Raw genomic sequence first — 27,398 nt, 5'->3', positions numbered from 1 at the left:
AAACATGATGAAGTGCCCTCTGTGGTGCCCTTCCAGTGGAGATACATGATACTTACCTTCATGCTGGAAAATGGCCTCTGAAAGGTTCAAATGTTTCTAGCTTGTTTTTATTACAGCTGTGAGGTGTTCAGGGACAGGTCTCCAACAGTATAAATGCATTATGACTTTCTTTAAGCTGGTGCCCCTTCCCCTCAGACACCCTACGCCCACCAATGACTACAAAGAAAGAATACAATGTTTAATTTAGCATCAAACAACAGATACACGTGGGTTACCGCTTTGCATGATTCTTTTTGTCTTAAAGGGGAAATGAAACCCAGATGTTGTCCATCTGCCGCTCCATTAATGGCTGATTACATAATTCACTCTTGTATCTTTTGCTGCGGTTTTAACATCCATTATTGCGCTGCTGCGCTGTGAGGCCAAAACGTGAACCTAAAGGACCTTTCAGCTAAAGTGCAATGTGTCGACTGGTGTGTTATCACTGCAGAATAAATACTATGGCTATTAGAAAAAAACAAGCATAACATTTGAGAAAACATAACTTTTTTATTTATAGTTGCAAAAATCAGCAAACAAATCTGTGCTATGTTTGCATGTTTAAAATGAGACGATATTTAAATGACGCCGTGGAGCAGTCTCAAACCAGTGGTTTCAGCTGGTTCTCATTACATGTGTAACAAAGTATGAATGTGTTTTTATCTTAGACTTTTAATATATTCTATTTTTACAGTATGTACAGGGGTATAAAGTGACAAAATTTTAAGTACAGTACAAAAAAAATGCTCCTTAGTTATAATAGGAACCAGTTTCTGTCGCAGTGGATTCTTCTGCGAACAGTCGTGGTGTTGAGTTCTGCCACATGCTGTGCACATGTGTTCTTATCAGTGTGTGTGTGTGTGTGTGTGTGTGTGTGTGTGTGGAGTTCTGTGTATGTGTGTTTTGGCATTCATAAATAAAAGCATTTCTTACCAAAGACATTTTACCTTGAAGGAAAATTCATGTCCCATTTGTTTCACACCATTCCTACACACACACGCTGTCCTTTCCCAAGCCTTCATCTCCACAACAGACATAAACACACCCGATTTACCTCACTTTTTCACACACTTATTTCAGTAGGAAATAACACAGTTCATTTCATCAGCCAGCTCTTCCTCAAAGCGAGACATGGACTGACTGGCCCCGCGCACTATGAGGTCGGCGGCGGCGTTCTCCATCTCGTCCAGGCTCATGTGGCAGGCTTCTGCGATCTCCCGCTTGGCAAAGCTCACAAACTTTGGGTCCCTGGCGTAAATACCGAGACCCTCGGAGATCAAGATCTGAAATGAGCAAGACAAAAAAAAAGTAGAACAATGATGATGATGTAACGCAGGGATTATGTTTTTAGCCAGTTTTGTCTCTGCCACTCAAACATAACATGCATGTCAATCTGATTATCTCCAACAAGTTGTAAGCGCTGAAAAGTCACTTTGCCAAACTGAAGTGCCCTCTGGTCTTTTTTGTTATCATAATGTAAACAGTAAGATAGCAGCAAATGTATTTGTATTTACACTTGGGAGAATGAAAAGATTAGGACTTTCTCACAGTAGAGTCACAATATATAAGCATCAAAATGTATCAGCTAATGTCAGCATTAACAGCCAGTATCGTCTTTTTACTGTTGATATTTAGGGTTATTTAGCCTTTTTCTTAATGTGTATGATATGTAGTATTTACAGTGTATAGCAAAGCATGCATAACCTGGTATTTTAAAGGGTAGTTTCACAGTTTTTGAAGCCTAAGGGCACGATCAGACAGGACGCGTAATAGCAGCTGGGGGCGGCTTTTTTGTCATTGTTTTCAATGAGAGGGACGCTTTTTGCGCGCTGTGCGCCTCGCGTTTTTGAAGAAACGCTCCGAGCGCCTCGAGTTGAAAAAACTTCAACTCAAAGCAGAAAAGCGCCCGACGTCATGGGCGTTTTTTCTCCTTGTCCAATCGGATTAAAGGAAAGGCGAGCCTTCTGTCCGTTTACAATGTAACGGTTAGGTTAATGACAGCTAATGATTCGGTGGTTGCCTTAACAACAGTAGGAAAAAAAGCCGCCCCCAGCTGCTAAAACGTGCTCTGTCTGATCGGGTGTTTACTTCCACAAAAAAGGCAGTGCGGTGCGCCTCACGTTTTACAGCCTGCAAAGCGCGTCCTGTCTGATCGGGCCCTTAAACAGGTTGCTGTAATCATTCCTCAAGTTCATATTGACCGTTATTACATGGCTGTGTTAAATACTTGATCCTGATTGGTTAATTTCAGCATTCCGAGGTCTGTTCTTTCTCAAACAGACCGTTGCTAGGGATGCAGGTCTAATCACACAATCCGGAGGACTAACTGTTGTGAAGGAAATTTTTATGTTAACCTGTTTGATCAGGTGTTTGATTTCTTTATTACTCTAGAATCAATAATCATGGTATAATCAGCTAAGGTTGATTTTAAGGATATGTATTGTCTGCTCCTCTCCAGGGTCTTGTGCATGAATTACTGTTGCTCCTTCTGTCCTCGAGAGATAGTTGGTAGCCTTGTCTGGGCTGAGACCTCCAAGGCCAAGGGTAAACTCTAGATAGTCAGGCGCCTCAGCTAAAGTCATAACAATGACATGTAGCTTTGTCTCAGTGAGAAGGAATTCTATCTGAAATGTATAAAATACACTGTGAACCTTGAGTCTGTGTCAGTCAGTCAGACAGCTGCGTTCTGTGTAGTACTGATCTGGCCCAGCTCGAGTTGTTATTTGCTTTTACTCATCTTTTAATATTCTTCAATTAAATGACATCAAAAGACAACTTTGTTTCCCTAAGAACTTTATTGGTCTCGTCATCAGAAAATCGCCACCACAACTGTAATCATATAAATCCGCCAAAGAAGTCCGGTAAATGTGACACATTTGGGATACAGCGGTGTTTAAAGACAGTGGATGGAGAAGAAAATGTCAACAGACGCCGACAGTGACGAGAAAACCTCAATCAGGTGATTCAACTTGTCTGACTTCACCATCAGATTAAATGTTTCCAGTTCATGTGAGTACAGTTAGCTTAGCTCAGTTGTATGTGAGCAATATTAGCGTGGTTAGCCTATTTAAAGAAGGCTTAAGAGTTAACCGTTGCTATGGACACAGCTCAGACTATTTTCTCGGACTAGAAAACGGAAAAATAATCATTTTAGATTAATAAAATCACTTCCAAATCGATTTGATTTCCTACGTAAAAAGCTGTGTAATAAGCGGGATAATGTATAGAGGGCATGTCCGGGTTCCAATCTGCAATAACAACTTGCTAACTATACTTACAAGATCCAATTCTGTGTTTTTTTCTAGCAGGAATCCATCTAATATATCTATATACATCTACTATGATGCTTCAGCCGTCTTAGTAAGAAAATCAAGTGAGTATCTTCCAAACATTTTTCAGACATTTTTCAGTATTTACTATTGCTTTAAAATAGACTTCAGAAACTATAAACGTATCCTTTAATACTGCTAAAAACAGGTATAGGTGGGAAATATGTGTTTAAGTTTTAACATGCAGGTGTTTGCTTCAGGTTCTCTTACTCACCGACTCGACCAGACTGTCTGCACTGCCTTTGTCGATGAAGCTCTGATTGGCCGGTGGCATCCTCACGCTGGTGAAGGTCCTGGTCTGACCTGGGTACAAGCCAGGACGGGCTCCTGCAGGGAGGCTGGCTGTGCCGTCGCTCCACAGCGGCTGGCTGGTGCCGGTGGTTTCGTCCACCAGCATCATGGGGGTGTAGATGAGCTTGCCCCTGCGTCCTGAGGGGGCGAGTATTCCGGGGATGGGAGTGGCGCCGGCTCCCGCTGTGTTCACCCAGGAGGCAGTTGACATTGAGGACACGCTGCTGGGCCGAGAGTCTGGGAGGCTTTGCTGAGTCTGACACGAGAGAGAAGGGAAAGACAGGAGAATCAGGATGAGGCAGGCTCGGTGTCAGACATAATGAATGTGTGTGTGTGTGTGTGTGTGAGCTGTCTACCTGTAAACGGGATCTGGTTGGGGATGTGTTTCCGCGGTAGTTCCCTGGGACGGGCAAGTTGTCCATACTGCTCTGTGGCCTCAGACACTGGAAGTTAAAAGCAGGTGCACGGCCTGTAACAATAAGAGGGAGTGTTAGGAAACTGGCCCGGATGCATGAGGAGAGATTTAGCATTAGCATGGCGGGATTAGCCACTCGTGAAAAAGGATAAAAATGTATGTTCCTCACCTCTCGGTATGGCAGGAAGTAGTCGTCGCCTGACAAACCCTGTGCTGCCATTCTCCTTCCCATTGATGCCATTCCCAGTGTAACCACTGACACTGCTGCCGTTTTCATTGTATGTAGTTCCGTTACCGTTGAAGGTGCTGCCATTGTCATTGTAACCTGTGTATCCATTCCCATCATATCCATTCGTGCTATAGGGAGTGGGGCTTGCAGCAACACTGCCTCCGTTCATGTCGGTGCCGTTATAACCGTTGCTTTCAAACCCATTGGCATTGTGATTCTCGTAGGGGATCTCCCCGATGCTGATCGCCCTCTCCTGGCTCTGCTCAATGCAGCCTGCGTCAGGCGGTAAAGGAGAGGGAGCTTCTGGATACACATAACTAGAAGATACAAACAAAGAAAGAGTTTGAGCAGGATTTAATGTACACAAAGGTAGCCACTTTTTAATACACTATTTGCTAACCTGCTTCTAAGGCTTGGATGAGAAGATACCAATCTCTCATAGACTGTACATAAGAAGTGAATGTAACCTCGTTTCAAAAGAAAAGCCAATATGCAAGTGTCTCAAAGCGGAATTCTTTTAATGGCCAGCAGGGGGCGACTACACTGGAATTAATTGGTTATATTGTTTAGAATTCTATAAGAAAAAGATGCTACTTCTTAGCTTACTTATAACCTCAGTAAACATTTTCAACATGATTTGGTTTCAGGTCTTCTCAAAACAGCATGACGCTCATTTTGGTCGTCCAAATATGGTCATTTCTGGCTCCCCAAAAAAAACCCCAAGATGGCGACGGCCAGAATGCAGAACTTGAGGCTTTTGAAAGAGTTGTCAAAAACCCAAGAGTCACTGTCGCTCTGTCCTGTTCTTACTTACAGTCTGTCTGTCTGGTCATTTGTCAGGAAAATGTGAAGCTATAGCCAGGAAACAGTTAGCTTAGCTTAGCATAAAGTGGAAAAAGGGTGAGACAGAAAGCTGGCCCTGTTGTTGTGTAAAAACATCCGCCTTCCAGCGCCTTTAAAGATCACCGACTAACCTCTAATCTAAGTTTTGGCAAGATAGTGAATAAGTTTATTCAAGCTATTCCTTTATTTATAAATTCATTTATTACACATGCAATGCACCACATTACTCACTCTTGCTCGTTTCTTACCTGTCTACTGGTGCCGGAGTTGCAGCCTCAACTTCACTGTAATAAACCGGCTCAGCTTCTACGGTTGTAACTGCAACAGCTGCTTCTTCAACTACAGGAGCTGCTTCTTCCACTACAGGGGGAGGAGGAGGAGGAGGAGGAGGAGGAGGAAGGGGTGACTCGGTGATTGAGTCCATCCTGAACGAGACAGAACGCAAGGTTTAAGATATAACTTATCGCACAGCCAATGTGTGAAGTTGTTATTCACTAAAGAAAGCTTTACATTAAATTAGAGAGACACACCTGATGGGCAGGGGATCAGACCGCACAGGCTGCTCTATTACAACGCTGATGCCTGCCAGCTCTGATCCAGGTCTCTGGTGCTCCTGCAGGCCCGTCACCTGCTCTGTGATCACGCCGTCGTCGGCTGGTGCGGGCTCCATGAACACAGTCTGCTCAATAAGCATGTCCAAAGGTGGCAGCGGCGTGGTGGCCGGCGTGGTGGCCGCTGATGTACCGTGCTCACTGTCAAATATCTCATCCCCTGTCATCTCTCCCTCCAGTCCCTCCTCTTCTTCAAGGTCGCAGACCATCGCCAGACGCATCTCCGGAGCCAGGTCCTGCAGCGTCCGCAGCCCTTGCTGAGAAAACACAAACGTACTTAGAAGCATTCATATACTCCAAGTGTTTCTAGGAAATATCCTCTTGTTACTCCATTTGGGTGTTTGATCTTCTCCATGCAGAATTATAGATGTGCAGAAGATAGCTCCACACTCATCTGCTGAAGGGAGAAGATCTCTCTCTCCTCGAGTTAAATCTGAGTTTAACACGTGTTCATATGGGCAGGATTTATGACATCACATCATCCACTACTTAGCTTTAAACCCCCTGCTGCACATACGCTCAAAATAAACTTTAAAGGGAACTACAAGACATCTTGTGTCTAGTAAAACAGATATTTGCATATTTACGTTATTGGATGTTTTTCACTGGGGGATTTTAAACAAGGTCATATAATATTCTTTTGTAAAGAGAATATTAGACCCAAAGCTGAGTACCTTTATAAAGGTGTAAAACATGTTTGGAGGCAATTTTAAGAGTTGCAATGTTACAATTTAAATTAGCAGATGCTTTTGAGAGTTAATACAGCACAAGCAACAATCAAGACGGGAGGGAACGAAGTCAGTAAGTGGCAACAGCTTCCACTGTGATTGGACACAGGTGTCGACCAATGACTGTATATATAGATGGACAACGCGTCTCCATCTGCTCCCATTGTACGAAATTGATGCCAATATAGCCCCTGCGATAGGCGCTGCCATCTTGTGATGGTGACGTCATACGGAGCCAGAGTCCGCTGTGAAGCAGCCGTAGCCACTTCCGCTAACCCAAACACACTTAACTTACCGAAAAAGCAGCAAGGTTTCGCACGCCAGCGTGTTTAACAGCTTCTCTGTGTTGGTCTGAGGTTAACGTTCACAGATATGGAAACTTCAATGACTGTAGTGATTGTTTTAGTTATGTTTCCATTCGGAACTGATCGGCTGCAGGAGCTGTATTTGTCAACAGAGCTGTCAATCATCCTTTTAGCATCAAATAACTAATTAAAAATAAACTTGTCAGAAAAATGAACACTTGGACGTAAATCAGCATGATAAGAACTAACTATAATGACCCATGTCCCACCTGTTAACATGGAGGAGGTGGGCTTTATGACCTATACTGCAGCCAGTCAGCAGGGGGCGCTCCAAATGTTTTGGCTTCACTTTTAGTGAGCTGTCATGTCGCCCATTTTTTTATACAGTCTATGGTGTCGACAGACAGTTCGCAGGGCGTTACGAAGTCTTTTTTTAAAATATATATACACAGTATATCATCAACAACATCAACAAGGTCAATGTCATCATCATCAATAGCTTCAATATCATTAAGTGCAGACGTGTTCAGAGCTGGGTCTTTAGCTTCTTCTTAGAGGTGAAAGGGACTCTGTGGACCGAAAGGAGTTTGGTAACCTCATTCCACCACCGGGGGGCGACAGAGGAGAAGAAAGAGTCTAGCTAGCGACTTAGTGTCCTGTTGTGATGGGAGTACCAGGCGTCTTTCATTGGCAGAGCGCAGACCTGGATGAGGGAGCTCAGGTGGGCAGGAGCCGTTTTTGTTGCTGTTTTGTAGGCAAGCAACAGGGTGAAAATGACAAAACAAATCACCTGCAGAGAAGCAGCCTTGTCCTTCCTTTTGGATTTCCTCTCCCTCTCCTTTCGCTTGCGGTACTTTTTGAAATAGTCCTGAATCAGGAAGCTGGCGTAAAACTTTCCACAGGTCACCTCATCACCTGAGAAAGGAAAAAAAGGCAGTGATGAGAAGAATACAAACGTGCCATATACAACTGAATTACATAAATGTTTCCTACTATTAGGAATATAGAATACTTTCCATGCAGTTTTGTTACTGATGGCTAATTTTGAATTTTACTGTGATGATGTCTGCTGTCACATTTTTTCATCTGGCCTGGCTGCAATGCAAAGGCTCACCTCTAGGGGGAGGAATGACTTCATCTATGAGCTTGGGCTTTGTGCGCTTCCAGAGCTTCTTGATGATCAGCTTCAGCTCTTCATTCTGCTGGTCGATGGGGCCTGAAGGGAGGCAAAGGGAACGAATCAATCAAGGGAAAAAGACACCTAACAACATATAGCAAACTAAATCCATACAAAAAAGAGCATGCAAATATTTCTGTCTGTGCGTGAGGTCTAACCTTCAGTCTTTATCTTGAGGGAGGTTCGTACGAGAGCAAACAGAGTCGCATTGAAGGTGACCGTCCCATCAGAGTGCAGGGGGACGTTCATAGCAACCAGTCTCTGAGAGGAGAAGATGATGAGGCAGAAGCAGTGAGATTCATGTTTCTGTTCATGCTCGTAGCGTCTAATGTAAAGCACTTGGTTCATGTTGTCTTACCCTGCAAGCAACACGATGAGGACACAGTTTCCCAAAACCGAGAGGAGGCTGAATCCTTCGCAGCATGGTGACGACATCTATGTGCTTTATTCGGCCGCTGCAAGAGGAAAAGAGACGAGTGAGGGATGAGAACATCCTGTAAAGAAGCTGGGGCTTAGAGAGAGATGAGTCTTACGTGGCCTCTGGGTCGTAGTCAGACCAAACTCTCTTGAACTCGTCCAGGTGGTGAGTACCGAGCACGGTCCAGTCTCTCGTCAGGTACTCAAAGTTGTCCATGATGACAGCGATGAACAAGTTGATGATCTTGATAAAGGGAAGGACAGAGACAGTGTAAGCATTAAAAAGTGTGACTTTTGATTGGGGAAGTTCAACCTTTCAAACTAAAATAATAAAGTAATGTTTGATGGTAATAATGTAATCCTAAAATCCATCCATCCATTATCTGTGTGGCTGGAGCCTATCCCAGCTGTCACTGGGCGAGAGGCAGGGTACACCCTGGTGTTACGTGCCAAAGTGTTGTGTAGTTTGTGTCCTGTTTTCTGTGTGTCTCTCTCCCTTTGTGTTCCTTGGGTGCTGCTGCAGGTGATTAAGCTCACCTGTTACTCATTCAGCAATCAGGAGAGAGTATAAAGAGCAGCCTAGAGGAGACAGCCAGGGCCAGTGGGCCATTCATGTGTGTTGGATGTCAAATAGCTTTTCTATACTCCTTTTGTGGAAGGAGAGCGTTCTGTCTTCGAGGCCTTCGTGTTTGTTAGTCGGAATTTTGGGTTTGATAGTCTTGATTTATAGAACAGCTTCTCTTTTGTTTGTTTTGGAAGAAGCTCGCTTTGTGTTCCATTTTTGCTTAATTTGTAAATAAATACCTTTAACTTTGCCTATACTTTGTTCATCCCTTCTTTTTTCTGGGTTTTAATTTATTGTTACTCCCCTCATCCCCTAGCCCAATCAGGGGAACGTAACACCTGGACTGATCGCTAGCCAATCACAGGGCTGACACATAGAGACAGACAACTTTTCACACTCACACTGTAATACATTTTATGTAGAATTTTGTAATATTGTTGTTGTTGTTTTGTGCATTAGTCTCTAAATCCATTTTTAACATCTTACATTTTTCTTAAATGTTCGTAAAGCACCCTGACTCGCATTTGATCTGCTTGAAAGGTGGCATGAAAATACATTTGATTTATAGTGTAAATTGTTTCCAAAAAACGAGCAGAACAAATGTTTGCGGCTCCCAGTGTGTCTCTGATGAAGCTCAGAAATCACACTGACTGATAGTCAGATGAAACCAGAGAAGGACTGAAAGACAACCATGAAGAGAACAATAATGTGATCGCATGCACAGAGATTTTATCCATTAGCTTCCGCTTATCTGGGGCCGGGTCACATTGGCAGCAGGCTAAGCAAGGTGACCCGGACATCCCCCCACACGCCAGCAACGTTCTCCATCTCCTGTGGGATTCCGAGGCACTCCCCAGGCCAGATGGGATATATAATCCCTCCAGCAAGCTCCGGGTCTTCCACTGGGTCTCCTCCCAGTTGGACAAACCTCCACAGGGGGGCGCCCAGGAGCCATCCTAATCAGATGCCTGAACCACCTTTGATGCAAAGGAGTAGTGGCTCTACACTGAGCTCCCTCTGGACAGAGATTAAACTGATAAAACTGCCTAACCAATGAAAAGATTAAAGAGGGGGTATTATGCTGGTTCACATTTTAATATATTTATAGTTTTACAATGTTGAATGTCAAAACTAAACGTGGGTGAAGTTTCAAATCTGTAGGTAAAAGTATGTTGGAGTAATCCCCAGGCTTCTCAGCTCAGTCTGCTGCACTTTGTGATGTCACAAAGTGCCGCCTCAGCAGGCTTCGGAGAGCTGGCCAATCAGAAGAAAGCGGGCTTGTAGGGGCAGGGTTTCTTAAATGGACAGAGCTGACTGAGTCGTTTCAGGCAGAGGCTGTATGAGGGGAAGTTTTTTTAACTGTAAATTATGCTAAGCGACTCCACAGGTATCACAGAGTGAAATATGAAGCTTGAAATTAGCATACTACCGCCCCTTTAAGGATGTTGATGGTCCCAAACATTTAAAGACACAGAGTGCAATAAATGAAAAATGTGTAGTTAAAGAGAAGAAAAGGGTTAGAATTGTTTTTCAAAATAAAGTAATCATAAAATTGTACAGACTTGGCCCTATTATTAAATAGCATGATGGTGATTTAGGCATTTAATCTTCTCAAGCAATACTCTATTTTATCCCAGTCTTTACCTCTTTACCTACAAATCTGCAACAGCTAAATAAATGAGCTTCCACGCTTGAGTTTCTTTACTTCAGATTAGACTCTGCTCTCACTCGTCCTCCAGGATTGAAGTCACCTTCATTTAACCTCTTTAATGTCTAAAAATAGCTCTTAGGTCGTATAAATGTTACCAAAAATATATAGCGGCCTTTAAATCAGGATTTGAGTGTGTTTGGATTTGGTTCTGCTGTCTGGATTAACAAAATCCCCGGGTGTAGGATTTCTCGGAGCTGGGAGTTGGAGAAGACGGGGTTAGCTTTTTAAAACTACTACTGCTCGTTTGCTGTAATACCACCCTCTCTTCTTTCATCTAACTCTGATCCCACTTGACCTGACAGCCTGTAAAACACAAGTCAGAATTAATTAAACCGAAAATTAATTTGTAGTCAGGAGGCCTTTTTATCAAAGGAGGGAAAGTGTTCTCCTTAGAACGATCTGAGGGCCGAGTGATTAAAAATCAGATGGAAAGAATCTGCGATCCTCCCCGGCTTGCTCACCAGGTAGGCGCAGAGCATGAAGAAGCTGATGAAGTAGATGTAGGACAGGTTGCTCCCGCAGGAGAACTCCTCCCCGGGCTCGGTGTCGGCTTCTGGGTCACAGCGTCTGCCGGGGAGAGCTGCCAACATAATCTCCTGCCACTGCTCTCCTGTGGCACACCTATAAGGACAGAGCGTGTGAGAGTCGGTCAAGCGCTCCTCCGTCTCCTGCATCTTTAAAATGTTTTGCTTTAATGGGGAAAAAAATCATATTTGGCCTCATGCAGGAAGCGATATACAAACAAATTTCCTCTAATTTTTGTTTACATCCACGATCAGTTATCATGCTAGTACCTGTTCATTATCTGACTCTAAAAATGTAGACACAAGGTGTTTTTCTTCCTTTGGAAAAATTGTTTTAATGTGTTTTAAATCACATAAATCTGTTTGTTGTCTTTGTCTTTTATTGTATGTATTGTGTTTTGATATGGACCTGTGTCTGAAATAAGGAAAGTTATTCCTGGGGTTCATCATGTTCTGTTATTTTTGCTCTAAAGAATATTTTACGAGTGGTTATATTAAAAAAAACCATCTCGTTTCACATTTAAGAAGCTGTTTCACAGACACAAGGAAAAATAAGTTACGATTTAAAAACATTAAATGCTAAATCCTTTCATAGTGACAGAATACATTGAGCATTAATATTACAAACCCCTCTGCCTGTGAGCCAGTGCCCACTCCTATCACTTCTACTAATGCTTCTATGTATTACATATGTTCATTTTTCTAACTGCCTATGGCCACTACAATGCATCTGTTAAATTTCTTATTTTCTATTTATCGATATATCTCTCCTCTTGGGGACCTCCCTGTGCGGTCAAGTGTGTGGTTCAGGAGGCCAAAAGTTACTGCACTCCCTTCCCCCTCACTTAAACCCACCCAACACCTCTACCAACAAATCCCTAACCCCTGAACCACACACACTTGAACCCCAGTCACACATACACATGCAGAACCTGCACACGACCTGCCTCTTATAACTGGGGGGAAAAAAAACATTATTCCTAAATATCATATAATTTCGCCATTATGGAGTGTTGCGTGTCGATGCATTGTCTTGCTTACATTTTTATGTTGAATAATTTTCTTTTAATTTCAGATACACTGTGTCTCTGCTGACAACATCACAAATGTGTTACCCTTAGCTTGGTAACACAAGCACTGACACTCAACAGAATATATTTATTTTTTGGACTCCAATTCTTGAGGCACGTGCCACAGTATGGAAGAACACCTGCTTGTATAGTGTTTAGGGGGAGCTAGCTCTCCTTAACCTGCGACCTAACCTGCAACATTTGGTCACCGGCCTCCAATTCTAAGAGAAATCTAAGAGAATGCTGCTGCATGAGGCCCTTTGAATTGGTGCTTTACTTTATAGCAGATATGAAGTTATAGTTAGGAAATGTATAGTCTGAAAACACCCTGAGCATTTGTCTCTTTCAGGCTGACATGGCTCACCTGAAGAGCACCAGAACAGCCATGAAGAAAGTCTGGAAGTTGCAGTTTCTGTTGATATGTGTGTTGTCATCAATGGCAACCCTCCCAAACGTCTGAAAGGAGAACAGTGAGAAACAACGACAGGGTCAATATGAGGAAGAGAAACTCGCTGGTCAGAATGTGTTGTGTGTGCGACACAGCTTTGTTGTTCATTAAAGGGTGAAAATGAAACCTTTTAAAGTCTTAATTTAGAGCGGAGCACCTCACCTGCATGCCGATCACAGCGTAGATGAAGAAGATCATGGCGATGAGCAGGCCAACATACGGCAGGGCCTGAGCACAATAAAGATCATGATTACAAAAACAGGGGTGTACAGGAAACATAAGTGCACACTGTAGTGAACCTTATGTGTCAGGTAAAATAATTCTCTCTTTGTCGCACTGACCTGGAGGGACTTGACAAAAGTCCACAGGAGGGTTCGAATGCCTTCTCCTTTGCTCAGCAGTTTAACCAACCTCAAGACTCGGAACAAACGGAAGAACGTGATGGACACCTTTCCGCTCTCTCCTTTACCACCGCCCTACAACAACAGGTGTGATAGATAAATATATGTGTAACGTTGGTTGCATGCGTAGTATATGACAGTATAATCATAAGACACACGTGGAGTTGCAGTTGTTATGCTCGGCTCTTACCTCTCCGTGGCCGCCTCCTCCCTGGATCCATACATCAGGTTATCAACGACATGCGAGAGGAAGAGATTTAAAAGATAAAGTTAGTGACATTTTTAGGGTAAATCATCGTCAACATGAGTGCTGCAAGAGCTTTAATTACAGTATACACTGAAGATACTGAACTATTGTAACGTTTGTTTGATTAAAGACCCCCCGCAGTCAAAATCAAGTGTTTAACCTTGTAAACATCTCCATGTGGTGTTCTTCATGTGCTACAAGACATATCAGGGACAACATCAGCAGTCACCTCCATGGCTGGGCCTGTCTGCTTTTAAACTGCAGTGTACCAAGGACAGGCTGAACAACACGTTTTCTGATTGGCAGGGTTTGTGATGTCACAAACCTAAGGAGCCAATCCCGTTAATAGACGGGGTGACGCTATGAATATCATTATGTGCAACCTATGGCAACCACTTCGGCGATGCGCGAGCCAGCTGTAACCGTCATCAAACTCACTACTGACTACTAACGTTAACGTTACTGCTAATTACTACATTTCAAGCTAGCTAAGTTTCAACAAGTCGCCACTAAACGATGGCAGAGATGTGGTTTTGTTTTTTTTTTACAAAAGGAGAAACGTAGCACATAGTGGGCGGGGCCTATGCAGATTCAGGAATTTTTAATGAGGGAGACGAAGGAGATGTTTTTAAGGTAATTAAAGTATTTTGCCGAAAAACATCATTATTTGAATTCTCAGATGGATATTTTTACTTTTTTGTTACAGCTGTAGAAAACAGAGCAATGTTATAAAAACGGTGGCATTATGAACTTTTAAACTTTGTTTGTACAATAATAGCATCCTCATTTTCATTCATCAGCTAATGGAGCTTAACGTGTGGAAAAAACACTTACGCTAAACTCAGAGACCGCGATATCCAACACGCTCCCCACCACGATCAAAGCATCAAATGAGTTCCAGGGATCGATGAAATAATGCTGCAAAGTGCAGAAGAAGCAACGTGGCGTCACAAACAACAGCACGGACGATCATTGTGAATGTTATCTTTAACATTTAAACACTCACATGAGCCCGCAGAGCCAGCAGCTTGATGATCATCTCTATAGTGAACACCACAGTGAAGATCATGTTGAGGATGTCCATGACGGAGGTGAAGAGTTTGGACTGCTCGTAATGCTGGGAGAGGAAATCAGCACAAAGTCACAGCACTGAAACAGGTTTATGTTTGTGTACCTAATGACAGTGTTGTGTGAAATGTTACCTGAATAGCCAGTGTGAGGGTGTTTCCCAGAATCAGCACGAACATGACGTATTCAAACTGGCTGGAGTTGATGATTTTCCAGAATTTGAGCTGAGACGGGTTTTTAGGGATGTAAATCTTTATAGGTTGAGCTTTCAGGGCGTAGTACACACACTGACGCTGGAGAGGCAGAAAAGGAGAACAATTACACAAACATAAAACACATAAATGATTGTTTTATTATAATTATATATTAAAGTTTTACCTGGTTTTTGTTGAGTTCACAGTTTTTGAATTCCGCCTCTCCTTGCTCTCGAAACGTGATGATGACGAAACCCACGAAGATGTTCATCATGAAGAAGGCGATGATGATGATGTAGATGATGAAGAAGATGGAGATTTCCACGCGGTAATTGTAAATGGGCCCTCGGTTGATGGCGTTAGCGTCAACGGCCCGGTAAAGGAGCCTTTATACAAAAAAATAACAGTGAGGAAACATTATTTAATCAAACATTGATTTTAAGAATATAAAACTTAAGATCAAAACAAACAATAAAATTAATCAACAAGTATCACCTGTTTATCTAAAGCCTAATATACTTTACTCCTCTGTCCAAAAACATCACTAGAGCAGCACATATGTATTAATTCGCTGCTTAAAATAGTCCCCAGCAAATGCACTATAAACTCCTATATTAAAGCTCCTGTGAGGAGTTTTTCGCTGCTCATGAAACAGACTGAAATTAATTCTGATGACTCTATATGAGCAACAAAAACAAACCAGACCATCAGTGACAAGATTATTTCTATGTAGTTATTTTTAATGGCTGAAACTGCTGGTGGGGGGTAGGTGTCGGACGAAGCGATTAACTGCACGCTGCCTTTGTTTACATTTTCTAGGTCAAATATTTAAGGAGAGTGACACATATGACTGTTAAAGAAAGCAGGATGAGATTTTTAAAAACCACCACTTAAGCATGAACAGGACAAAATCAGCAATGAGATAAGAGGTGTGGCTTTGTCCACAGGGGGCGCCAAAATCAACACAAACTCAAAGTTCCTCACAGGAGCTTTAACGAAAACATTATTTGGTCAAACATTGATTTAAGAATATAAAACTAAAAACTCATAAGAAGACCAAATCAATCAATAACACAAATCTATCAACAAGTATCACCTGTCAGTTTATTCCTCTGTTCTGCTTTCCAGAAACTATTTAACACCTACAGCATCACTAGAGCATCACATATGTATTAATACGCTGCTGAAAGTAGTCCCAGCAAATGCACTCTGAACTTCTACATTAATGTGTTCTTAAACCTACAATAACCTGCTCTTTTAGGTAATAACAGACATTTAATGAAATAATGTAACTCTATATTTGTTATAATTCTTTTTAAGATTCAGAATTTCAGAAGAATGTAAGACAGGCTGAAGGAAAGTGACGACTAGTCCCTTGTTCTGGGATTTATCGACAATATAAAATATGGAATAATAATCAGCCTTATTCTCTGCATTAAAATTAGGGATCGACCGATTATCGGCGCCGATATTCGGCATTTTGACGCATATTGGCATCGGCCATTTTTTATTTTATTTTATTTTTATTTATTTATTTATTTTTATCCGACGGCCGATATAAGTGCAGAGTGCTCACACACACGGCGAGGGGGGAGAAAAAGTTCATTTCTTTGCAAATTTTATTTAACTTTGTTTTATTTACCTTATAAAACTTCAGGAAGTTATTATTTATTTATTTATTTATTTTCACATTTTCAGTTAACTTTATAAGAGATGCTGCTGACCCTGGGAACTCCCTGCGCTTTTTGTTTGTTTGTTTAATAAACATATGCTTAAAGGCATTTAAACAAAATTAAGTGTTGGAGTTTGTATTATTCAAAATTTTGACGCCAATATTTTCACTTTTACTGCAAATAAATATCAGCTCCAAATATCGGTTATTGGCCTCCTTGACTACTAATAATAGGTATCGGTATCGGCCCTGAAAAAACCATATCGGTCTATCTCTAATTAAAATGTCTGTAAAGTAACAACTCACTGTGGCCAGCCTTCAAATGTGGACACGGTGAACAGAGCCAGCATGCCCATCAGCACGTTGTCGAAGTTGAAGTCGCTGTTCTCCCAGATCCTCTCTCTCACCATGGGGTGGTTCATGTCGCCGTCTTTATACACCACAAACGTTCCCCTGGAGTTAAAGACACATGCGAACATCGTGTTACAGTGACGGCATCTCGTGTGTTATTACATTGTGTAGAGGAATGAAGAAAACTGACTTGCACTCATCAGGAGTGTGTTTGGCTTCATCTGTGCAGCTGTAGAATCGGCCCTGCGGCATGAAACACAGGAGGGTTACAACATTTAAATACTCACAGGCTATTTGCCTTTTAAATCCTGTGAGGTAGAGAAAAATCTATCTTTGCAAAGATTACACTGTTTAGTTGACAGTGTTAGAAATATTTAAATTCAGTAATTTATTATTGATTAGCTACTTAAAAGTAGGGTTGAGCTCGAGTTCATTCTAATGAGAGGTGTTTCTATTTTTAGTCCCCTACACAATTCTCTACATGATGGAGGCAGACAATCAGAAAGACCTCTGAGTATAATCACTACAACTAAAACCTTCATAATAAAGCATGCAATTTTATTTATCTCTGTGCAACAGTGTCAACAAAAACTGAACATTACAGGCATCAGAAACACAGACCTTGTAGCAGAGCAGCTGTATTAAGTTTGCTTCTAACAGAGTGAACGCTGAGAGTAGAAATAAAAAATGGCTGACAGCGTGAACGCGAACCTTAAAGAGCTGAACTCCAATGCAGGCAAACATGAACTGAAGGAGCGTTGTGACAATTAGGATGTTGCCGATGGTGCGGATCGCCACGAACACGCACTGCACCACGTTCTGTGGACACACGGACAAGAGAGGACGTGTGTTAGCTTTAAATAGCAAAAAGAACAACATACTTTAAATATAAGATAAAAGATGGGCCAGGCAAGGTAAGGCAAGTTTATTTATACAGCACATTTCAGCAACAAGACAATTCAAAGTTCTTTACACAAGACACATTATAAATGAGCCCGACCTTAAAAAGCAAAGTGAAGATCAAATATATTAACAGCTTAAACAGACGCTAAAATATAAAAAGACTGTTATAAAATATAAGAATAAAAGTTACAGTGCAGTAATAGAAAATATATATATAAATATATCTTTCTGGGAGTTTGTTCCAGATGTGTGGAGCATGAAAACTGAGCGCTGCTTCTATGAACACAATAAGTGTGTGATCAATGCTATCCTACTTAATATGTCATTTGAACGGTTTACCTTGAGTCCCTTGGCTCTGTTGATGGCTCGGAGAGGCCTGAGCACTCGCAGCACTCGGAGAATCTTGACCACAGAGATCGCACTCGAACTGAGAGCAACAAAGACAATTAAAGTCAAGAAAACAAAGCAGCTACACTGGTAAAAATGATAAAGTATCTTCCGACTTATTATTAGATAAGATGAAATAAGATGTGTTGTCTAGCAGTTACAGTAAAGAGTGGGAAAAGGGCGAATATAAAACACCAATTGACAGATATGGAAAACATGCAAAATTTTTAAATATTGATCTATTTGTTTCAGGCCTCTGAAGGGGGGACATGGGAGAAAAACACCTGAGAACCACTGCTTTAATGAGGCTTCTACACATCACTGCTACACAACATGGACTTCTATTGATTTTCTCTGTCAGAAGACAGCCGTGTGCACTTTGTGTCTGACAGGTTTCTTTTACTCACTGCAGGAAGAAAGACGTGAGCGACACGCTGACGACCAGCAGGTCGAGAAGGTTGAAGGCGTTTCTGCAGAAGGAGCCGGTGTGCAGAAACGCTCCGTAGACCGTCATCTAGAGGTGACAAAATAAAGTTAGAAACTATAACGGCTGATGTTAAATACACTAGAGCAGAGCAGTTACCTTTAGTACGATCTCCACGGTGAAGACTGAGGTGAAAACATAATCGGCGTAACCGAGCACCTGGGGATAAAAGAAATTAGAATCAGTATTCAAACTTGTGTATTTGGAGGTAATGGATATGGAGTTTGTCTGACGTGTTCGGTCTTACAATGTTTCTGAATGAGTGGGATTTGATTGGATCTTCAGCAGCCAGAGAAATACTACTGAGGATGATGAAGATGAGGATGAAGTTGGTGAAGTACGGGTGATGGATGAGGTTGTGGCAGGCAACTCGCAAACTGAGAATGGGAACAGAATTACAAAGAAAAGTAGAGTCTTTATTCTGTGTTTTAAAGCATATAACACACCCTACTGTTTAAAGACCTTAACCTTGTTTAACCTTGTAAACATCTCCATGTGGTGTTCTTCACGTGCTACAAGACATATCAGGGACAACATGAGCAGTCGTCTCCATGGCTGGGCCTGTCTGCTTTTAAACTGCAGTGTACCAAGGACAGGCTGAACAACACGTTTTAAGACTGGCAGGTTTGAGACGTCACAAACCTAAGGAGCCAATCCCGTTAATGGCTGGGGTGACGCTATGCATATCATTATGTGTAACCTATGGCAACCACTTCGGCGATGCGTAATCCAGCTTTAATCATCATCGTAATTTTTGCAGCGTTACTACTACTGCTACAAGCTATCTAAGTTTCAATAAGTTGCCGCCAAACGATGGCAGAGACGTGTTTTGTTTTCGTGACAGAGGGGGGCGTTAGAAATTTGCATAGTTGGCGGTGCCTATGCAGAATCAGGATTTTTTAATGAGGTAGAAGGAGGAGATGCCTTGGGAGGATTTTTACAAGGTAATTAAACATATCAGACAACATTTATTATTTCAGTCAGAGCATTTTATATGTCCTAAAACTTGACTGGAGCTGCTCTTTAATCGTTGGATAATGCACGTATTCTTTCAGATTACCAGTTTTTCTTTCCAAGGATGAAGAAGGAGCTTCCATCTGGGATTGGGACGATCTTCTCTTTGGGCCCTGAGAACTCAGGCTTTAACGGAGCAACTCCTGCAATGGAATAAAGAGCAAGTATAAGAGACAGTTCACATCTAAACCTTACATGTCTGCTGTGTGATCGTCCGTCAGACTCACCCTCCAGTCCCTCGATGGCCCTCAGCTCCTCGTTCTCCTGCCAGTCGTCCTCCTCGTTCTGCAAACAACACAAAAGATCAGCTGCTGTCGTTTTGCTCTCTTTTTAAAAAAGTCAAATATGTTGCAGTGAAAAGATCCTCTACCCCAGCATCTTCATCCTCTTTCTCTTCATCCTCATCCCACTCTTCTTCTTCTTCCTTTTTCTCTCTGAAAACACAAACTGCAGTGAAGCTGAGCTCGTGCTGTTTGTTGTGTTTAATAAACTGATCAGTGTAAGTGCAGAGCGGATTAAAAAGATGTCTCAGTGATTAATGTGCGCACTGCTCAGCATCATTATTGACATTAAAAAAATCATCATCACGCTTACTCGACTTTTGTCTTCCCGCCGCCTCCTGCCAAGTTGTCGACAGCGATAGCCAAGAAGACATTGAGCAGGATGTCTGATCACAGAATTCAGGATTAAATCAAAGAGCGTTTAACTCTCCCCATCGATCCTCCTACATCACACACTGAACCTTTAAAGCTCCGACAGGACTCAGACCGTTAGTGCACAAACACAGGAAAGGATACAGTTACCACAGACGAAGAGGATGACAAAGTAAATGCACACCACCATGTTGGGGAAGATCGGCCCGCCGTACGCCATGATACCGTCATACATCACAGCGTTCCAGTCCTCTCCAGTGAGGATCTGTACAGAAACAGAGGGGGAGACAGTTATTTACACCACTATAAATAAAATACTACAGAGGGTAGTAACATTGTGAGGTATCGAGGCGATCTGAGTCACCTGGAAACATGTGAGCAGAGCCTGAGGGAAGGAGTCAAAAGTGCTTCTCTTCATCTGAGTCTCGTCAAAGTTGAATTTGCCTCCAAACAGCTGCATGCCGAGCAGCGCGAAGATGATGAGGAAGAGGAAGAGCAGGAGCAGCAGGGAGCAGATAGCTTTCATGGAGTTGAGCAGCGAGTTGACGAGGTCGGACAGAGCAGCCCAGTGCCTGGGAATAACAAAATCAAATGTCAGGTGTATGAAAAAAAACCAGCAGATAAATCGATGTGACTGCCGACTTAAAGCTCCAGATACTTCTCGACTAAACTCTGGCACAGTTACCGAGTCATCTTGAATATCCTGAGCAGTCGGATGCAGCGCAGCACAGAGATGCCGATGGGCGGGATGACGTCCATTTCCACGAGCAGCGTCTCGAGGATGCCGCCGCACACCACGAAGCAATCGAAGCGGTTGAACAGAGCCATGAAGTAGATCTGCAGGCCGAAGGCGTACATCTTCATCAACATCTCCAGGGTGAAGAGCAGCAGCAGGATCTTGTTGGCTCGCTCTGAGGGGCAAACAGAAAGGAAGACTTGAGTGTAAGGCTGCGTGGGATCAGGAATGAAAAGAAAACATTAAAGAGCGACTGGATTCTTACCTTGCATCTCTGTGAGCCACTTGGGCTGTCCGTAATGCTCAGAGGCGCTGGCCACCGTGTTGAGAAACACCAGCAGAAGCACCAACCAGTAGAAGTTGGTGGTCTTGACGGCCACGCGGCAGTTCTTCCTGAATGTATGATTCAGCTGGCACAGCTGGTCACTAAAAAGGAAAACAGGATTTTGAATTAGGAGAGACCCTGCCTGCATGGCGGGGACAAAAGTGTCAGCACTTAAGAGGTGTTTTACTTTTCCTTCTTTTGGTTTGCAGTTTAATTTTGTTTTAATTAACATACCCTCATTGAGAGAGAGAGCGAGAGAGGACAGAGGATAGCGTCGGAAACAAGGGAAGCGAGAGAGGGGATGAAATGCGGCAGGGGGCCGAGGGTGGGAGTGGAACCAGGGGTCGCTGCATACAGGACTGTAGCGTCTGTATAACTGCTGAGCTAAACCGGTGCCCCTTTCATTTTGTTTTAGAAAGTTGGATGGAGTTACTTTCCCAATGGATCCCGAGATATTCCTTTTGGGCAACCTCTCAAACTCTAATCGTATACATAGTGACTCCATCAAGCTTACAGAAATCTTGCTGGCTATCGCAGATGGACTGCGGCCTCTCGGAGGTGAGCAGTTGCACACCTCTGGAAAAGATCATTTACTCACTGAGGAATAAGATACATTTGTTCTATAAAATATGGCAGCCTTTAATTAGCTACATGGAGAATCTCCCACCTCACGTGATTGAATGAACGTCTGCGGGACCACATTAGACATCTCTCAATTAATACTGGTGTTTATTTGTCTTTATTTAGGATTGTTTATTTGTATTATAGTAATTGTAACGTCTTAATGTTATTGTCTACTAATTCATTAAGTTTTAAGTGCTTTTGTAAAGTTATTGTGGTTTGTATATTGTTTAAAAAAACAAAATTAAAGACTCAAAATTTTTTTTATTTTTTGCACACAGAGGCACACAGTTGGCCTGAAAAGTTGGATCGGAGCATAAAAATAAAGTTGGAGCCATTGTGAAGCAATTATGCTTTAGGTTTTGTCCTTTTTCTGGATTATTCTGCCTTTATTTAAAGGACAGCTGACGAGAGACAGGACATATTGGGAGAAGAGCGTGGGGGATGACATGCAGCAGAGGGCCGAGGGCGGGAGTCTAGCCTGCTGCCACTGCGTCCTCTGTATATGTGGCGTCTGCTCCACCAGCTGAGCTAAATCAGCGCCCCTTGTTTGGACTTTCTCGTGGAATTAATGATTTTTAAATAAGATAAAACTGTGAAGACAATCAGTGATAAACAAAAATATATGTTTGACATTATAATATAAAGAGAGATCAGCAGAAAAGCAAGAAAAGTAGTAAATTATGCAAATAGTCAGATGTAGCTTCGGCTTAGCTTCGCCTCTTCATCACATTAATACTGTGTAACATTGAAAATCTTACCAGAAGCTGTTGGCCATCATCTTCGCCCTGAGAAAAACAAGAAAGCATGAGCGTAAATAACAAGTAACACCTGCTCGCTAGAATTAAAACAATATTATTCTGTTGGCTCACATGAGAGAAGCACAGCAGCCGTTGTCGTCATCAAGGTAAGCTATGTCATCGTCTGAGTCTGACTCCGCTAAACACACATATAAGTACCTTCTGTTACAGAGAATCACATTAAACAAACTTACACTTACAGACCATGAGTGCTGACATACCTCCTCCATCCTCACTGTGTTTGTACCAGCCAAACTTCTTCATCATCTTTTTCTTTGCTATAGCAGCACCTGTGAAGTCAAACAGAAACAGGTTCTGTATAAATATAGAGCTTAATTAAGATGTTTCAGCTTCAGTGTGTGCACGTCGACATAAAAACTGACGTTTGTTTCCTTCCTCGTCCACATCCTCGGCCTCTATGAGCCAGTCCATGTAGCCGATCATGTCCTCCTCCATCTGTTTGCTCTCCTGCGCCTTCTGCAGCTCACCACGAGCCACGGCCTTTTCTCTTTCCTTGGAGAACTCTCTGCGCACATAGACACACTCCAGAGGTCAGAAACACGTTGACGATCTAAATGCAAGAGAGCTAGTAAGTGCAACGTAGCAGCTACCGACCCGCTCAACACTCCCAATACGAGATTGATGATGAAAAAGGATCCAAAGATGACCAGAGACACAAAGTAAACCCAGGGGATCTCAAAGCCGATGGCATCATTCATCTGTGCAGAGAGACAAAGAGAAGTACAGGTAAATGTTTTCCCAGCATCATAAAAAGTAAGTGTGGAAGGTTCTAGAGGATCCAGGAACACGTGTGTGTACCCAGTAGAGAACATCTGTCCAGCCCTCCATCGTGATGCACTGGAAGACCGTCAGCATGGCGAAGAAGATGTTGTCAAAGTTTGTGATGCCACCGTTAGGCCCCTCCCACTTGCCCCTGCACTCGGTCCCATTCCAGACACAGAAGCGGCCGCTCCCGGCAAACGCGCACGGCGACGGGTCGTCTTCCACCATGAGACCTGGAGCAGAGAGACGGACTGGCGTTGAGCCTACATGTGCGTGAACATGGAGCCTGCGTGAACACTTTTAATATCAGGGAGAGGAGACCTGTGCTCATGGAGTAGCACGTCTTGTGCATCCTGCCGATGAAAAGCTCCAAACCGATGATGGCGTAGATGATGATGACGAACATGACCAGCATACCGATGTGCAGGAGGGGGACCATGGCTTTCATGATGGAGTTCAACACAATTTGTAAACCTGAAACACACATTTCACTGGTGACTGTTTGAATGAAGCACACAAGAACTTCCATCCATCCATTATCTATAACGCTTATCCTGGAGCCAACCCCAGCTGTCATTGGGCGAGAGGCCGGGCACAGTTTGGACTGATCGCCAGCCAATCACAGGGCTGACACATAGAGACAGACAACCTTTCATGCTGACACCTACGGGCGACTTAGAGTCACCAATGAACCTAACGAGCATGTCTTTGGACTGTTGGAGGAAGCCGGAGTACACGAAGGGAACCCACACATGCACGGGGAGAACATGCAAACTCCACACAGAAAGGGCCGCTGTGTTCCAACAGGGAAACCTTCTAGCTGTGGGGCGACAGTGATTACCAACACCACCCAAGAGCATGAAATGATAATGACAAACTAACTTGGCACTCCAGATACGAGCCGAAGCGGTCGTAACACCCTGAACGCTCTGAGGGCTTTCACATCCAGGCCTCCAGGTTTCCCTGCAGCATGATGGGCCTCTCCTGGTTTATGATCCGTCATGGCCTCTGCTATCACACTGAACAACCTGCACACACACACATAATAGCTGTTAGAAAATAATGAAACATTTTAAGAGGCAGATGATGCACACATGAAGCGCCAAAGTACCCGACGATGACGATGATGAAATCGAGCAAGTTCCATCCGCTGCGTATGTAGGCGCTGGGGTGCATGACTAAGCCGTAGGCGAGGATTTTAGTGAAGGTCTCGATGGTGAAGATGACGAGGAAGACGTACTCGACTTGTTCCTGAGAACAAAAGAAAAGGTTTGTGAGGATGTTTGGCAAAATTGGAATGACCTTTCTCGTGCGTCAGTGAAAGGAAAGAACGCTGAAAACTTCATGTTCAGTCAAAGTAAAATAAAGTGGCATTTAAGACTTGTCATGCTTCTCTCTTTAAATCACGTGTGTTGTCATTAAAGGCTGATTGCATTGGCTTTGTAACCTCTTAACCCACTGCCTAACACATGCATAAGCCTGTCGCCGAATCCTTCCTCTGTGCCCTTCAGCTTAATGCTTCTAATCACTGCAACCACTGTCACTGGGCTTTTACCTCAGGCTGACACCTTAATCCAGCCATAATGTGGTTTAATGAAAGAAGACGTTAAAGGACTCACAAAAAGCTGAGACGCTCACCGAAAACGTATTCAGAAATATTAAATTTAAGCACTTCAAATCGCTGCAGGGAGGTGTTTGTTAAACTGTCAGATTAGCTTCTCGGTGCAATCCAATAAAGGGATCTACTAACATCCTGCTGCAAGTTTAGGTGTGTGTGTCCCTGCTACACTTTTTAAAATAAAATTACTTCAACTCAAATCCAAATGTTTGATCAGTTTACTCTAAAGGAACGAGGTACGGGTTGATGCTAGAAAGCTAGCAGAATTAGGTGTGTTTGGAAACACATGAAGCTGTTGTAGGGTCGGATTTGCTCAGCTCTCCAAAGAAAAAGAAATGTGTTTTCAGTTTGACTCATATGTTCAGTGAAATTCAGTTATTTAGAGTAAAAAATGTCAGGAAGAGAGAGAGAAGGGGAAACAGGAAGAGAAAGAGGAAGAGAAGGAGGGGGATAGAGAGAGAGAGGCAGATGGTTGGTGTTTAAGTCAGTCATGATCCCTGACAGGGTCACCTAAGTGAGGTCGCACCACAACTATTCCCCCTCTAATACAATTACCCTCCAACAAAATGCTGTTAACTTCTCACTGACTGTCGCTAACTTAAGCAAAACACCAACTGACTTCATGAAACACTGATACTGTTTTCTACTTTGTACACTTTTGCCCCACGAATCACGTATGCTTCTGTCGGTGTCCTCAGAGGACTCGGAGGTCAGGAGAGGCGAGCTCAGGTGAGCCGCACGGGATCTCCTTAATGAGAATCAAGCCTCGGAAACAGGAAACTAAGAGCATAAAGCTACATAAACAAAACATACATAAAAAACTGTTTCGCCTTTCAGCTTAACTTTTTATTACTTTATTTTAACATTGAGCTCTATTTCAGCGGTCTGATGAAGGGAACTCTGTGTGATCAAAGCTGCAACATCTGTTTGAAGTTCATACTTGATGCGATATCCTCCATGTTGGTCTCTTTAATATCTCTCTTCAAACACTTTTCCCCCTCACTGATTGGTCTAGCTGTCTTTATGGATATGGTTCACTATAGGCGTATTTATAATCGCACCATTCAAACAAATAAGAGATTAATGGAAGGAACATTTCACATGTTATTCTTGTTTTTAAATATATTCTGTGTCCGAATGATGTTTTTTTTTTTACATTTGTTGTCAGCTTTTATTTTGGAGTTTCTTTGTTAGAGGTGCAGCATCCTTAAGAGGCTGCCCATAAAAGTGTCTCGTCTTTTAAAACACTCAATCAAGCCGCTGTGCCAAACAATAATTCCTTTCTCTGTAATACTGTGGCAGTTAAATCAGGTCATTCGTATCTACAATGAGATATTACATCACCTTAATGTACCTTTTGTAACATCAAGCTGAGAGAAGCACGTTCCTGACTCTTAACTCACCAGTTTGTGATTGGTTGCGTTGGAGTCGTCATCAGGGTACGGCTTGGTGACGCCCATGGCCACACAGTTGGCAAAAATGGCGAGAAGGATGAAAATATCAAAGGGCCTAAAGATGCAGTTAAGGATGTAACAGGCCTCATGAATGCATCCTTCCAGGAAAATACACATTCATAATAAAACCTCACCTGCACTACAATATATCCTTATGAGCACTTTGTACATTAGCATCACATGCAGGAATGTGTGTGTTATTATAGTGAAGGATACTTCCACTCCACCAGGGCCAGCGCTGCCATGCGGATGGGGTTGCTGAGGGTGAGGCAGCAGAGGGCTCTGGGGGCTCTGAGGGCAGACTTGTTGGCCTGCATCGCCTTCTTGGCGCCCCCTCCCCTTTTTCTGGCCGAGCCGGTCGACCCCAGGGTGTCCGATTTCCCCACATCGCCCCCAGGAGGGGCATCTGTTGAACAAACATGCAGTTATTACAATAATCTGTCATTATGAGCATCCTAAACCTGACTGATATATGGAGATGTGGAGAACTGGGTTTGTTGTATTGGTAGACACCTTTACTGTCAGTCAGTCAAAGCTGTACCACACTTTTATATCATATTATTTCATTGCTATTAACAGCCCACATCGTATCATTCAACACAATCAGGAAGGATTAGACCCACGGCTGAGGTAGCAGACAGGTATTCTGTCCTGAAGGCTTCACATTATAAGACCAGATGTGACCTACTTCTTTATTGGGAGCAGCGTGGCACTTAGCCCAGCACTATCTACCTTGTAGGCCCATGGACACCTGTTGACAAGGCCCTGCACTGAGAGTAAGCCTGCAGGTACATTAGCTACCACAGCCATGTAAAAGGCAACAAGGAGAAGCCAAAACTACGAGCAGGAAAGAACTAAAACAGACCTCATAAAAGTTTAAATGACTCTGAGGCTGGTTGTGCATCTCATTTCTGTATAATAATAAACATACCTGACTATCACAATGACCTATGCTTGACTTAACCTCCCCTTAATATCTGGAGAA

General features: G+C 42.9%; 1 protein-coding gene across 1 annotated transcript; it reads right to left on the bottom strand.

Annotated features, from left to right (window-relative positions):
- Positions 1–1,115: 1,115 nt before the first annotated feature.
- Positions 1,116–26,745, bottom strand: cacna1fa (calcium channel, voltage-dependent, L type, alpha 1F subunit a). The gene is made up of 46 exons (XM_069659708.1): positions 26,630–26,745; positions 26,363–26,468; positions 24,453–24,592; positions 24,224–24,369; positions 23,663–23,815; positions 23,378–23,574; positions 23,174–23,277; positions 22,942–23,084; positions 22,780–22,848; positions 22,631–22,697; positions 22,520–22,546; positions 21,078–21,238; positions 20,762–20,987; positions 20,441–20,648; positions 20,221–20,341; positions 20,018–20,090; positions 19,794–19,857; positions 19,651–19,708; positions 19,470–19,566; positions 18,657–18,786; positions 18,509–18,568; positions 18,333–18,439; positions 17,878–17,965; positions 17,347–17,454; positions 16,826–16,878; positions 16,591–16,737; positions 14,797–14,998; positions 14,553–14,711; positions 14,357–14,467; positions 14,185–14,268; positions 13,294–13,314; positions 13,044–13,178; positions 12,865–12,930; positions 12,619–12,710; positions 11,122–11,281; positions 8,501–8,628; positions 8,326–8,422; positions 8,126–8,228; positions 7,905–8,006; positions 7,581–7,705; positions 5,677–6,014; positions 5,395–5,571; positions 4,244–4,620; positions 4,016–4,128; positions 3,583–3,915; positions 1,116–1,322 (listed from the first exon to the last, which is right to left on the bottom strand). The coding sequence occupies exons 1-46, from the start codon at positions 26,728–26,730 to the stop codon at positions 1,116–1,118; spliced, it is 6,084 nt and encodes a 2,027-aa protein (XP_069515809.1). The 5' UTR covers positions 26,731–26,745.
- Between the last annotated feature and the right edge of the window lie 653 nt (positions 26,746–27,398).

This window comes from Semicossyphus pulcher, unplaced genomic scaffold (assembly GCF_022749685.1).
Source record: "Semicossyphus pulcher isolate SPU_LCO1_2020_fin unplaced genomic scaffold, fSemPul1.0.p SCAF_13, whole genome shotgun sequence".
Classification (NCBI taxonomy): domain Eukaryota; kingdom Metazoa; phylum Chordata; class Actinopteri; order Labriformes; family Labridae; genus Semicossyphus; species Semicossyphus pulcher.
Note: the sequence above shows the minus strand (reverse complement) of the source record. Positions and strands in the feature narration are given on the sequence as shown.

Coding starts and splice junctions, on each gene's coding strand:
- cacna1fa (XM_069659708.1), bottom strand. CDS start 26,730: ATGCAGGCCAACAAGTCTGCCCTCAGAGCCCCCAGAGCCCTCTGCTGC. Junction 23,085..23,173: donor GTATTGGGAGTGTTGAGCGG/GTCGGTAGCTGC, acceptor CTATGTGCGCAG/AGAGTTCTCCAAGGAAAGAG. Junction 1,323..3,582: donor CAGACAGTCTGGTCGAGTCG/GTGAGTAAGAGA, acceptor TGCTCATTTCAG/ATCTTGATCTCCGAGGGTCT.